Source organism: Trypanosoma cruzi, genomic scaffold (genome assembly GCF_000209065.1).
Source record: "Trypanosoma cruzi strain CL Brener 1047053516725 genomic scaffold, whole genome shotgun sequence".
NCBI classification, from domain to species: domain Eukaryota; phylum Euglenozoa; class Kinetoplastea; order Trypanosomatida; family Trypanosomatidae; genus Trypanosoma; species Trypanosoma cruzi.
This window is the reverse complement of record NW_001849575.1, coordinates 249,603-262,418: the sequence shown is the minus strand read 5'-3', so window position 1 is coordinate 262,418 and position 12,816 is coordinate 249,603. Positions and strand designations below refer to the sequence as shown.

Below are 12,816 nucleotides of genomic sequence, written 5' to 3'. Positions count from 1 at the left end.
TCCGCACCCGTCGCCACGCCACCCTCAACAACCCAACAGGCAACCGCCCAACGAATGTTGCGGAAATCACACACCCGCGCTGAAGCACGCGACGCAAAATCATGTCACGTGGACCCCGCCGTCGGCAGCACGTCGTGTCGATCGTTTGGCCGGCACACGGAACAATCAGTTGACATAACAGAGAAGTAAGGCAGGTACTCAATCAAGGACTCTCCACACACACACGCACACGGCTCTTTTGATGCCAATGCAGCTGCCACGGGCACGGTATCCGAGCGGAAAATGACAAGCAGTAAAAAAAGCCTCGCAAAATGAAACCAATCCACACGTCCATATGCAAAGCGCCACTCAGGCTGGTGCAGCTGCAGGGTCCGTGGGCAAAAATGCGCCTTACCGAATCCCGCCAACTATGTCAGTCTCCCCTCCCACCAATGCCACGCATAATGCACGGTGTGCGTCCACAGGCATCCACTCCCGGTGCCCTAGCAACACTTCAGAAACGAACGCAACAGGAGTAATACAATGAGCATCACACTATGCCACCGCACCAGCAAGCACACCACAGGACAGCAACACGCCACGCAGCAATGTTTTGCTATTTCACACAATTCATTTTACCCACACAATCCAAAACACACATAACGGGAGAAGCGAAGTATCATTACACAATGCCAAAGCAAATAAATAAAAATAAAAAATCAAAACCCACACAGATCCCTTGCACACGCACCCAAAGTATTCTCCAGAAAAAGTCGAACAAATTGTTATCCCAAAACCATCAAAACACGCGTTGTGCTGCCACATTAGCAACCAACGCAAAAGGGAAAGAGTGTATACAGCATATCCCTGGTAAAAATTATACAGACAAGCAGGGCACATAAATGTATATCCTGATAGGAAATGCCAATTGATATAGGGTTTTCTCTCTTGCAACCATTGCTGAGTGCGGGCCACGCAGGACTCAACCGCAGTCGCCTCGTCGTGCAGCGGAATCCATGCAGCCACCCAATAGAGTTTTGGCACGGCGGCGGCAGCGGCAAGTAGAAGAAGCGGCGGACAGGGACAAGCAGCAGCAGCAGTGTTATTGCCGCGGATCGAAGGCGAGGCGTACTTCATGTCTTCCTCCCAATCCCCGCGCCCCACCGCTGCATCATCCTCCCTCGGCGGAGGGTCCACGGCGCCATGCGCGTCATCAGCGGCATCAGGGATCCTGAGTCCCGTGGCTGCGGCACCGCCACCGGCCTTGTCGCTGGCGGCCTCATCTCCTGTTGGATTGTCCCACAACAGACGTCACACCATCGGCGGCCACATCGTCGTTGTCCGGAACATCGCTCTTCTTCTCCGCCTCCTGCGGCGCACCCGCGGTGTCGCTGGGCAAGATCACACCGTTGCCGTCGTGGCACCTGGGGCGACTTCCTTCTCCTCTGCCAACGGATGCTTCTGGGGAGCAGCCGTGTCTAAGTCCCTTGATGGTTTTCCGCGGCCGGTCTCAATGCTCTCCGCAACGGGGACAGATGCCCCTGGCAATCCTTGTTCAGTAGATGCCGGTGAAACCGTCCTGCTTCATGCCCTCTCCTCGCCGTCCCACGGAACCACTGGAAGTAGGCTACCGCTGGCGAAAGATATCGTGCACACCTGCGCGTGGTCACGGCAAATAACGCTTCCCCATCGCAGGGTGGAGTGGCCCACGCAATCGTCGCTCCGTCCGTGCATGAGACACAACGGACGTTACCCTTTTCAGTCACTTCCAGATGCAATTGCATTCCGATGCACCTCAATGCCACATGCACTGCAGCACTGAGATGTGTCTCCTCCGGGTCCCTTGCATCCGTCGTGTTGTTGGGAAGCGTGTCCAGTCACCACGAAGAGGGCTCATCCCCAGGCATCGCGGACAAATATTTTCCTCTCCAAATAACAGCCTCAGCATCCCTCACATCTGGTGCGGGATCAGTGATGGGGCAACTGTCCATCGGGCGTTTGGCTGAGCTTCATGGATACTCCCCAAATACCAACCGCGGGAATACCGGTCCGACGCGCAGCGTTTGACAGGGACACCCACGTCGCAGAGCACGTGGCGATATTCACTCATGTTCAGTGCGGAGCACTTCCTCTGCAGCCGCCGGCGCACCCAATCGGTGCCATCCACTCATCCCTCGCGTGGCGCTGCGACCGGTGCGACTCCAGCGTCCTCCCGTCCCCATCGTCATCCTGCAGCTCCATGCCATCAATGTCCTCGCAGCCATCGCGGCATTCGTCGAGTGCACCACCACCGACAGCGCCCTGACACGCACACAGGCAACATGCCTCACCATGCTGCGGCTGGCCATGTGCGGGCAGTTGAACCCGACAGCATGGACCAACAGGTGCGCGGCGATGCATCCGTAAAATGAAACTGGTAGGCAAAGTGCATGGCGCCAGCAACTGGACGGACATCCTCCAGCGTGACGCACGGCAGTGCCCACACACCACCAGGCGCCGCAGCCACGCACTCTGTCATGACAGAAACGGCAACACCAGTGGAACAATGCCCTCAGGCACAGTGAACCGACTGCGGACGCTGCCCGTGGCAAATGGGGGCACAATCAACGGACCCTCCAGTGGCTGGACGAGCAGACGATCCGCATGCAGTTACACAGCAGCAGGGATAGTCTCCTCGTCAAGGATGTTGCCGTGCGCAGAGGTCAAAACACTATCCTTACAGCCAAACTCCCCATCGAACGAATTCACTTTGCAAGGCCGGTAGAGGCCGCAGTGCCCCCTGCTGTCCTCACAGTCCCTTGATGACGCCTGGTGCGGATGGTCACCCATCGGTCCTTCCAAACGACGCCGCACACCTGCAACGCATCCTGCACTTTGGGACACGCATCCCTCACTATCACCAGAGACGCCCACGCACCGTCGGTACGCAACAAATCGTCAAGGAACGAAGGATACGTCAGGCTGACAGCAAGACACCCGCCGACAAATCACATCGCAGAGATCATCACAAACAGAAGAAGCAGCGCTGGAGGCCGTGGGGTGACGTAAATCAACTGACGCACGGCGTATGTCAAAGAAAAGCTAATTGACAAGAATAAGAAACAAGAGGCTGACACTCTCTCAACAAGAAAAAAACAATATAAGAATACAAAAAGACAATTTTAGGCGTCCACAGTCAAAGCAAGCCACTAATCGAAAAGAGGGTAATGGGTGCACTCAACCACAACACAAGTAAAACAAAAAGAAAAAAGCGTGGGACGACCAGCACACACACTCTCATTGCTCCCGTAAAGCAAAACACACACACACACAGGGAGAGAGAGAGGTCGCCCACTCAATGCAATGAAAACCAAAAACAGTTACGGTGCTCCGCCCATGCAGCCAGGCAGGACGGCAGCGGTGCGTGTGGTGCAAAAAAAAGAGCACCAACGGGCCTGCATGGGTGTGCATGCATATATACAATGGGCACATTATGTGTGTGCTTCGTGGGGTGAGGTGAGGGCGAGAGTCCATGCAAGGGGACACACACACACAGAGAGTGAGTGAAGGACGAGTGTGTGTGCGGGCGGTGCATGGCTCTCTCTCCCTCACTCTCACGCGGCCACCAACGCAGCAGCAGCCGCAACAAGAAGAAGAAGAAGCAAAAGAGGGGAGGTGGTGTGGGTGACCGCGGTGCTGCCGTCACTGTCTTGTGCATTTTCGGTTTTATTTGCAAAAACGGCATTTTTATCCTTCTTGGATTCTTGTTCATTGTCTGCGGGATGCTCATGAGGCGGTTGCTGTTTTTGTTGCCGTGTTTGTTCTTGCGGTGGTGACGGCTGTTGCATTGATTGTGGCGGTTGTGTTAGTGCGCTCTGTTCCTGTTGTTCGACTGGTACTTGCAATTGTGGCTGATGTTCTCTTCCTTTTTTTTCATTTTTTAGTTCTTGCGTCGTTTTTTCTTCTTTTACTTTATTTTGCAGTTCTGTATGTTGAGTATCTTCTTTTAATTTATCGAGTTCTTGCGTTCCTTTTTCGGATCCTTTTTCATGCGGCAGGCCTCCTTCTTGTTGTAGTATTTGTGGCTGTGGTTGTTGCTGTTGTGTAGTTTGGTGTGATTGTTGTGATTGCGTGTGTGGCAACGATAGTGGCAGTGTGCCATGCTCCTCTTGTGCCACTGGTACTTGCAGTTGTGGCTGATTTTCTAGTTTTTTTTCTTCATTTCTTCGTTGTCGCAATTCCACTTCTTCTTCTTCTCTGCTTTTTCCCGGATCATCGGTTTCTGGGGGTTCTTCTTCTGGTGAAGGCGATTTAAATTCATCCCCCCTTCCAGAACTCAAAACACCTTCGTCATTCTCCACATCATCTCCACCTGTTCCTCCCAAAGGTTTTTCTGAGGGTCCGCCTTGTGATACTTCTTTTGGTGGTTCTGGTTTTAAACCTAAGTCTCCGTGTCCCAGCGCCGCAGGTTCTGCTTTTTCCGTTTCATCTTCACCAAAATTCCCAGGAGTATCGTTTGCACCAACAGGATCCTTCGCGATCTCCTCGTCACATCTACCACCGCCGGCACCGCACCACAGCACGCAGAGGGCACACACCAGCAGCACACGGCCAGTCATCATCATCGCCATCACTCCTGTCACTTGCGTGTGGCCCTCAGCACAAACTAACTCCCCGTCAACGCAGAGTGAAAGGAAAAAGAAAAGACACCGCACAGTAAAAAACATCAGCAACAGCAGCACGCATTTCATGAGAAATATTAAGCCAATAAAAGTCAGAAAACGCACAACGCTCTGTAATAATTTAACAAGAAAAACACAAAAACAAGGAGAAACAAAACAAAAGTAAAAAAAAAAAAAAAACAGTAAAAACACAAAAACAAAAACAAAAAATTGCACCCAAATGGCTCCAGTGTGCATGCACTCACACACAAAAATGCGTCCACACAAACAGTTGTGAGCGTGTCCGGGATGCGTTCAACGTGACGGATACAGGAAGCAGCAACACGGAGCACACAGCAGGGCAGCGGAAGCAAGTGAAGCAAAACACAATCATTATTTTCTCTTATTTATTTACATCGGACCACAGTAGACGCATAAAAATCCCCGCGGTTGAGTGCTGGCACGCACAGCCCGCATACACCTCTTCAGCCCAGAGTGGTGTACACCAGCGCGGATACGGCGAGCAGCAGCGGGGCACACACCCACGCAGAGCTGCTGAGGCAGCCGTCGATTTCGCGAAGACGTGACGGTGCGCGGGTGGTAGTCGTGGTTGGCGCCTCTGTAGTTGTAGTACTAGGTGCCTCTGGCGCAGTGGTGGTTGTCGTGGTCGTCGTGGTCGTCGTGGTCGTCGTGATCTTCTGGGCGGAATCGTCGGCATTCGTATTTGTTTGGTCTGTGGATGGATTATTGCCATTTTTTGACTCTGTCGTATCGCTGTCACCATTTTTCTGTGCCGTATCGGCCACCGGACCTGGACTCCCTGAACTACCGGACCCACCTGACCCCTCTTTTGTAATAGACACCGGACTTGTTGGACCTGGACTTCCTGCCGGAGCGGCCACCTTACTTGGATGCTGTGGCAGAGCTTGTCCCGCACCTGGAGCCCCTCGCGTATTGGACCCTTCAATTTTTCCCGGTGACTCAGCGGCCGGATCCGTTACCTGCTTTGGTTCCTCCGTCCCCTTACCTGGTCCCCCTTCCTCGTCAACCTTTGAAACAGATTTACCAGCTGGATCTTCACTCGTTGTCACGCACACGGACGGGGAGCAGCACAGGGCGAGCACCAACAGGGCGCACAGCAGACGGCACGTCATCATCGTGAGTGTGGTCGTTCAGTGGTGTGGAGCTGATCTGCACAGTGAGGGACATGGAGAGCAACAGGGGAGACGAGAGGTGCGGCAGACACACACAGAGGGCACACCACATGAGGAGAGGGCAGCAGCCAGGCATGCACCGTACGCCGCACACCACGCACAACACACACTCCAATCCACGGCAGCAGGCACACACACACACAGCCCTGCCGCAACACCAACACACAGATGGAGGAGGGAGAAGCAAACAGGAGCGGCACACAAGGCTCCACCGCATGCACACACGGCGAGAGCGGTCCGTCGTGTCGGCACCCCTCACGGAGGGTACGCACACACACAAGAGGAGGTGCAGCGCACACAGCAACACAAAAGCAAATTAACAAATATGGGAATGATCCCCGCACACCACGTGGATTGTTGGTCCACGGGAAGTGCAGCCAATATTCATCACAAAAATAATTCAGTTGCCATCGGCCTTCGTTCATATTCAGCGCACACCACTTCATGCAGGCCCGGCAACCGCAGCAGCAGCCGCACGTTCAAAAATAAGCGCAAGGAATGGCATGAAGCAAGCAATCATTTATTTGTGTTTCTGTTTGAATGTTGGCAGACGTCTGCATGCGTTTTGTTTTGTTTTTCAGAGGGCAAACCTTCATGCCTGGGTCGTGTGTTGGGGATTTCTGCAGGGTGCACAATTATTTTTCTTTCCTCTTGTGAATGTTTCTTGTGTTGGTGCAGCCAATAATTCGATTTGTGTTGTTCCTGCCTTTCGCTGGTAAAGTGCTGCAATAGATGTTTGTTTTTCCTTTCGTTGCTGTGGCACCTGATTCCTCACCGTTTATTGTGGTGGATATGAAAATATGTGAGTGGACTCCCACACACCAGAACGCACCTTCGCTCCTATTTATTGGTGCATGGAAGGGCATGTGTGTTTGGTGGTGTCTCGGCCTTATATTTTGTGGGTGTACATTCCCCTGCAGGCTGAGGGCGGGATGACGCTCCGTCGCGGTGCACTTCCCTCGCATGCCGCCCACTGTGATTCATCATGCATCACCCCCTCACATATTCCGTGGTGCCACACCGCTGATATTATTGCGGCCGCTGTGATCCCGCGTAATTCACGCATTTGATTGTGCCACAATACATCCGCTCGTGTGGCCGCCGCATCCAAACAGCGGTGCCCAACACCGTGAGCGGCAGTCCACATCCCTGCATGTCCCAACGCAGTGGTGTTGGACTGTCAGCCAGGCGTCAGACAACAGGAGAGTCTTGTGCTGGCAGTACAACACACGGAGCTGCAGTGAATGACTCGGGCGGCGACGCATCTATTTGCCGCAAAGCAGTGAAAAGGAGTCGGGCAAAATAATGCCGGCTGCATTCACGACACCACATCCACAGCCAAAGCATGCGACGTGATGTGTGCTTCACTGGTGCTGTGAAATGCCTGCAGACGACGTCACTAGTGGAGGCATGCCACCCATGATCAGCGGACAGACAATAATCGGCATGGGAGGCCACAAAAGGCAGCAACGACGCCAGCAGCAGGAGCAGCTCTCTCTCTCTCTCTCCGTTGCCTCCGAGAAGTAAATATTCCACCAGCCACAGCCGACTGTGCCATCGTGACACTCCATGCACGTCGTGGCTGCGTCAACACATCCTGTTCCCTGCAGCGCCTGCATCCCTCCCTTTTGTGTCCGCCCTCCGCCGGAGTGGCCACACACACGGGCAGCAGCAAAATCACTTCACCCTTGACGTTCCAAAATCAACACCGACATCCCTCGCGACGCAAACATCTCAGTTGCCAGCACGGGCTTCCTGTCGCTCTGCCATCGACGCTGAAACACGGCACAGTGCACGCACTTATTTTCCTCGTGTGCAGTCAGCCGTTTGCTTCACACATTCTTCGATGGGCTGACGTCCACAAAAGCACGCCACAAAAGGCCACTGTGATCGCACACGCTCTTGCGATGGGCGTCTGTGCGTGCATGGATCCGCTGCTCACACGTGCTGGCAGGCAGCATGCAGCCGGTGCCCTCGTGCCAGTTCATCGGCTCCAGCACGGAAAAGAGAAAACGGCCTATTCCCGATGCACGTATTCCCACCAACAGCACCAACACGCTGGTCGCCAGCCGTCATTCCTCAGCACATCCGGGAATGCTGAAAAGTGACGTGGAGCTGTCAGCCAGCAATGCCACAATCCCCGCACACATGTCGGCTCCACCAGAGAAGACACACAAATCACAAACAACACCCTCCACATGTCATCCGAACATCATTCCAACACACCGCGACACGCCAAACAGAAGTATTCGTCACCCAATGCACCTCCCCACACAATCACATAGTCCATGCACCACGCACGGCAGCAGCTCATACGCCGTCAAACAAATGTTCTTCGGATCAGTGTTATCCACGTGCTGCGGTGGGAAGTAAACAAAAGAGACGGGCGGCCAAAACCCAAAAGAGTGCCACGACTGGCCGCAATTCAACGGAACGCAGCCACTCAAATGAATTCAGTCCTCATGCCCTCAACCTCCCACCTTCCCCCACAAAAGCTGCAAAAGATTGAAGACAAACGCACCATCCAACAAATTCTTTGCGCAACACCAAAAGAAGCCGCAGTGCCTTATGCTGTCCTCACAGTCCGTTGATGACGCCTGGATGCGGATGGGCACCAATCGGTCCTCACAAACGACGCTGCACACCCGCGACGCATCCTGCGCTCTGAGACACGCGTCCCTCACTATCACCAGAGACGCCCACGCACCGTCGGTACGCAACAAATCGTCAAGGAGCGAAGGATACGTCAGACTGACAGCAAGACACCCGCCGACAAATCACATCGCAGGCATCATCACAACCAGCACCAGCAGCGCCAAAAGACCGCAGAGTAAAGCGGATCAACTGACGCATGGCGTATGTCAAAAAAACTTGGTAGCGTGACAAGGATAGAAGAGGCTGACACTCTCTTAACAACAAAGGAAAAAGATAAGAATACAAAAAAGAGAAATTAGGCGTCCACAGTCAAAGCAATCCACCAATAATTAAAAAAAAAAAACTGGAATGGGTGCACTCAGTCACAACACAAGTAAAAAAAATAAAATAGACAAAAAAAAAGCCGAAGCGTGGGACGACCAGCGCACACACTCTCATTGCTCCCGTAAAGCAAAACACACACACAGGGAGAGAGAGAGAGAGGTTGCCCACTCAATGCAATGGAAACAAAACAGAAACAGTTACGGTGCTCCGCCCATGCAGCCAGGCAGGACGGCATCGGTGCGTGTCGTGCAAAAGAGAGCGCCAACGGGCATGCATGGGTGTGTGTGCATATATACAATGGGCACATTATGTGTGTGCCTCGTGGGATGAGGTGAGGGCGAGAGTCCATGCAAGGGGACACACACAGAGAGTGGGTGAAAGACGAGTGTGTGTGCGGGCGTTGCACGGCTCTCTCTCCCTCACTCTCACGGGGCCACCACCGCAGCCGCAGCAGCCGCACACGCAACAAGAAGAAGAAGCAAAAGAGGGGAGGTGGTGTGGGAGACCGCGGTGCTGCCGTCACTGTCGCCAGGTGTCGTCGTATGATTTGTGTTGGCGGTGGATTCAACTGTTGTTGCTTTTTTATCTTCCCCAGTCCTTCCTGAGCCTTTGTCTCGGTGGCTTTGTGGTGTGGCTGCGGTCTCAGGCGGCGGATCATTTTTTCTACCTCCACTCTTGGGGTCTTCGCCATCCTTTTCGCGGGAATCAACACTGTCTTCTGGAGATGATGAAGGATTTCCACCCGCAATTCCCCCAGGCAGTGTGTGCTCTCCGTTAACCGTTTTGAGTGCGTTCTCTACTGCTGGTGTATTTTCCTCAATCTCCTTCTTTTCTTCAATTTCCGTTTGCGTGGGAATGGCATTTGATTCCTGAGTGTCGGAATGAGAAATGTCCCCTGCAGGTGCAATTGACTGGTGTATTTCCTGATCACTCCCACCTAAATTCTTTTCCCTGGAATCTGGGTCTTGTGCAGCTTTTCCTCCTTGAACACTCTGCCTTTCTGTTCTTTTTCCTTCTCCATCTTCCGTCCCTTTATCATCATCATCATAATCTTCATCTTCTTCAACTTCATCCTCTGAAGATGTGGAAGGTACATTTCCTTCAACACCTCCTGCTCCACGTCTTAATTCTTGGGTGCCTTGTGGAGACGTTTCAATTCCTTTTGATGCCAGCGGAGATTCACCACCACTCCCAGAAACTGCCGTGTCCTCCCCGTCACATCTACCGCTGGCACCGCACCACAGCACGCAGAGGGCACACACCAGCAGCACACGGCCAGTCATCATCATCGCCATCACTCCTGTCACTTGCGTGCAGCCTTCAGCACAAACTAACTCCCCGTCAACGCAGAGCAAAAGGAAAAAAAAACACCAGTACCGCACAAGGACAATAACAAATACCAGCAGCTTGCACACAGCATGAGGCAGATGAAATCAGCGCGATTGAAGAACTTGCGCACCGCCCTGCAAGGCAGAAATTTAAAAAATAAAAACAGAGTTGAGAGTCCGTCAGGATACCCGGAGAAAATTAAAAAAATTCATTCGACAGAACTTTAATTTCATGTGCCAAGCAGCACACAACAAGCGTATGTTTGTGTATACATAATGCCTTCACCAGAAAAACGAAATATAAAAGATCGTCCGGTTCCACCAGTCCACAACATTCATTCACACTTCATTGCGGCATCCGGCCTGTCTCTCCAATCCTCCTTTCGTGCAGTCCGTGGGACGCACAACAATGAGGCCGGCACCGCGTGTGGGCAACAAAAAACAAAACAAAGAGAAACACGTCATTCATGACAGTGTGCAGCAACCGACCATTAAATAAAGAAACAGCAAGGATACGTATCATTCCAGGAAAAAAACAAAACAAACAAAGTAAAATGTAAATAATAAAAGTAAACACGCAGGGAACGCGGCACATGTTCTCCGTGAGGAGTCGCAATTCCACACTCTTCGGCTCAGAAGACCGCCACAACCCCACACAATCCCAGAAGAAGCAGCAGCACCCAATACACGCACACACGCACAGTGCTGTCAACAGTTAACTCACGCAGTGTCAATTTCGCGTCGTACAGCAGGGCAAAGCAGTCGTTGGGACTCACATCGCTCCCGGAATACTGCGCGGTCAATTCTCGTAATTGGGGTTTTCGTGTCCAGAGGCATTGCGTTGACTCAACCCGTCCGCATCACCCTCAGCAACAAATCCACTGCCTGCAACGCCATTTTCTAAAACGAGAGATTTGTGTCCAGTGGCGTCGTGCTCACTCACCTCTTCCGTGTTATCCGCAGCAACGTGTTCCCTGCCGCCATAAGTGACAGACATGATCCCGGATGCATTCGATGCCACTAATATTCTCGGACCGTTGGCAAAGGAAGGCCTCTTCTTGGATGCATTCGGGACCATCGTTTCGCTCGGGTTGCTGGCAAACTCAGACTTCGCCTCGGACGTGTTGGTCGCCGTGTTGGATGCGGGACTCGGATCGACGGTGTTGGGTCCGTCAGCCGCCGCAGACTGTCGCCAATCCTCGTGTTGACGTGACGGCTCAGCATTAACTTGCGGCGCAGTTGCTACATGTGTGCACCGCATTGGCCACATGGCACACAGCACCCAGTTCACCATTCCTGCCATGAATGCGCACATCAAAGCCACTGAAAGTATAATTCTCATGCTGAGCCTCAGCACTGGCAGCAGAACACTTCCTCCACGCCCACACACACACACACACGCGATAGCTCAGGCTGCCGTCACTCGGAGCACACGACACATCCACCGGCACAACCACCGCATCCGCATCACCAGATACATCTCCAGGACTCCCAGCAGCAGCAGCACACGGAGCGCAATGACCAACACGGCGCGCACCGCACGGCGCCGTCACCGTCGTCATCATCGCAGTCAACATCACTCGTAGTGGAGTCGCTGGAGCCAATCAGCTGATCCGTGAGACAGAAGGAAAAAGAACGGAACAAGAGGAAGATGGACGGAGCACAGCGGATACAGCGAGAGAGAGTGCAGACAACACGAGGAGAAGGCAGCAGGCCCAGCCGCACAGTTCACACACCACGAGACGGCATCCACGCAAGGAAGGCACACAACGCCAGCAGCCACCCACCATGCAGGAGGAAAAGATATCCACCATCTCCATATCCTCCAGCTCATCTCTACAGCCAACGGGAAATGGCAAAAACCCCGCGGCCACCACACAACGCACACGGAGCGAGCACCCACCACACCAGCCACAACCGCAAGCAAACCCTCATCCATCCCGCCCTCAATGGGACACGGAGCCCAACTCAACGCAGTCACACGCGGTGCTCCACACCCGCAGGAAAAAAGACGCGGGCTGCGTACTCCCTCTCCCTCCCTTCTCCTCATGGCCACGGAAGAAGACAACAGCCGCCACACGCAACTGCCAGCATGCACTGCAAAAGAAGCATTCAAATCCACTGCAATGTGCATCTTGTGTGTGTGTGCCTGCAGAAACACAAAGCAAAGAAGTAGGAAAAAAGGAAGCAGAGTGTGTGGAGAGACGCAACAAATAAAATGTACAGCAGAGACGCATGGCGGAAACAACAAAAAGAAGACCTCTCAAACTCATGACTGCACTGCAGCCCAAGCAGTGGCAATTCACACAAGATTTATCCAAAACAAAAAAAAGATTTCCCCTTCATCTTATATAAACCCCATCACACAAAATAATTATAAATGAAAAAGAAATCGTCCATTACTGTTCCACACAAATTTAAAAAAAGCATCTAACTACCGTGTTTCTCCAGAAATTGTCTGCATATTTTGTCCGCAAAATTAAAATTAAAAGATATTTAAATGTCTTTCAACCGTCTGACCCTCTGTGTGTCCGCACATCGTTTATATTTCATGGGGTCATCTGCGTGTTGCTGCTCCCCTCAGCCCTTTCATCGGCGCGTGAGTGCGGCCCGCAGAGCACAGTCACTCGTGTGTGGGGGACTGAGAGAAGCACGCAAGCATACGGGAGTCGCGTC

General features: G+C 52.9%; 4 protein-coding genes and 1 pseudogene across 4 annotated transcripts, besides 7 other annotated features; all 5 read right to left on the bottom strand.

Moving 5' to 3' along the window:
* Positions 1-3,129: a sequence feature (areas not merged during assembly with more than two copies in the genome that could not be assigned to a particular haplotype).
* Positions 679-699: a sequence feature (AT_rich).
* On the bottom strand, positions 2,082-2,714 carry Tc00.1047053508227.51 (annotated as a pseudogene).
* Positions 3,130-4,594: a sequence feature (heterozygous, Esmeraldo-like haplotype).
* On the bottom strand, positions 3,573-4,589 carry Tc00.1047053508227.40 (mucin-associated surface protein (MASP), putative; the record flags this gene model as incomplete). Its single annotated transcript, XM_802263.1, has 1 exon — positions 3,573-4,589. The coding sequence occupies one exon, from the start codon at positions 4,587-4,589 to the stop codon at positions 3,573-3,575; it is 1,017 nt and encodes a 338-aa protein (XP_807356.1).
* Positions 4,595-12,816: a sequence feature (areas not merged during assembly with more than two copies in the genome that could not be assigned to a particular haplotype).
* Positions 4,764-4,849: a sequence feature (T-rich).
* On the bottom strand, positions 5,105-5,776 carry Tc00.1047053508227.30 (mucin TcMUCII, putative; the record flags this gene model as incomplete). Its single annotated transcript, XM_802262.1, has 1 exon — positions 5,105-5,776. The coding sequence occupies one exon, from the start codon at positions 5,774-5,776 to the stop codon at positions 5,105-5,107; it is 672 nt and encodes a 223-aa protein (XP_807355.1).
* Positions 5,271-5,311: a microsatellite.
* Positions 9,238-10,107, bottom strand: Tc00.1047053508227.20 (mucin-associated surface protein (MASP), putative; the record flags this gene model as incomplete). Its single annotated transcript, XM_802261.1, has 1 exon — positions 9,238-10,107. One exon carries the CDS (start codon positions 10,105-10,107, stop codon positions 9,238-9,240), a length of 870 nt encoding a protein of 289 aa, XP_807354.1.
* Positions 9,845-9,888: a microsatellite.
* Tc00.1047053508227.10 (uncharacterized protein) lies at positions 10,940-11,482 on the bottom strand (the record flags this gene model as incomplete). Its single annotated transcript, XM_802260.1, has 1 exon — positions 10,940-11,482. One exon carries the CDS (start codon positions 11,480-11,482, stop codon positions 10,940-10,942), a length of 543 nt encoding a protein of 180 aa, XP_807353.1.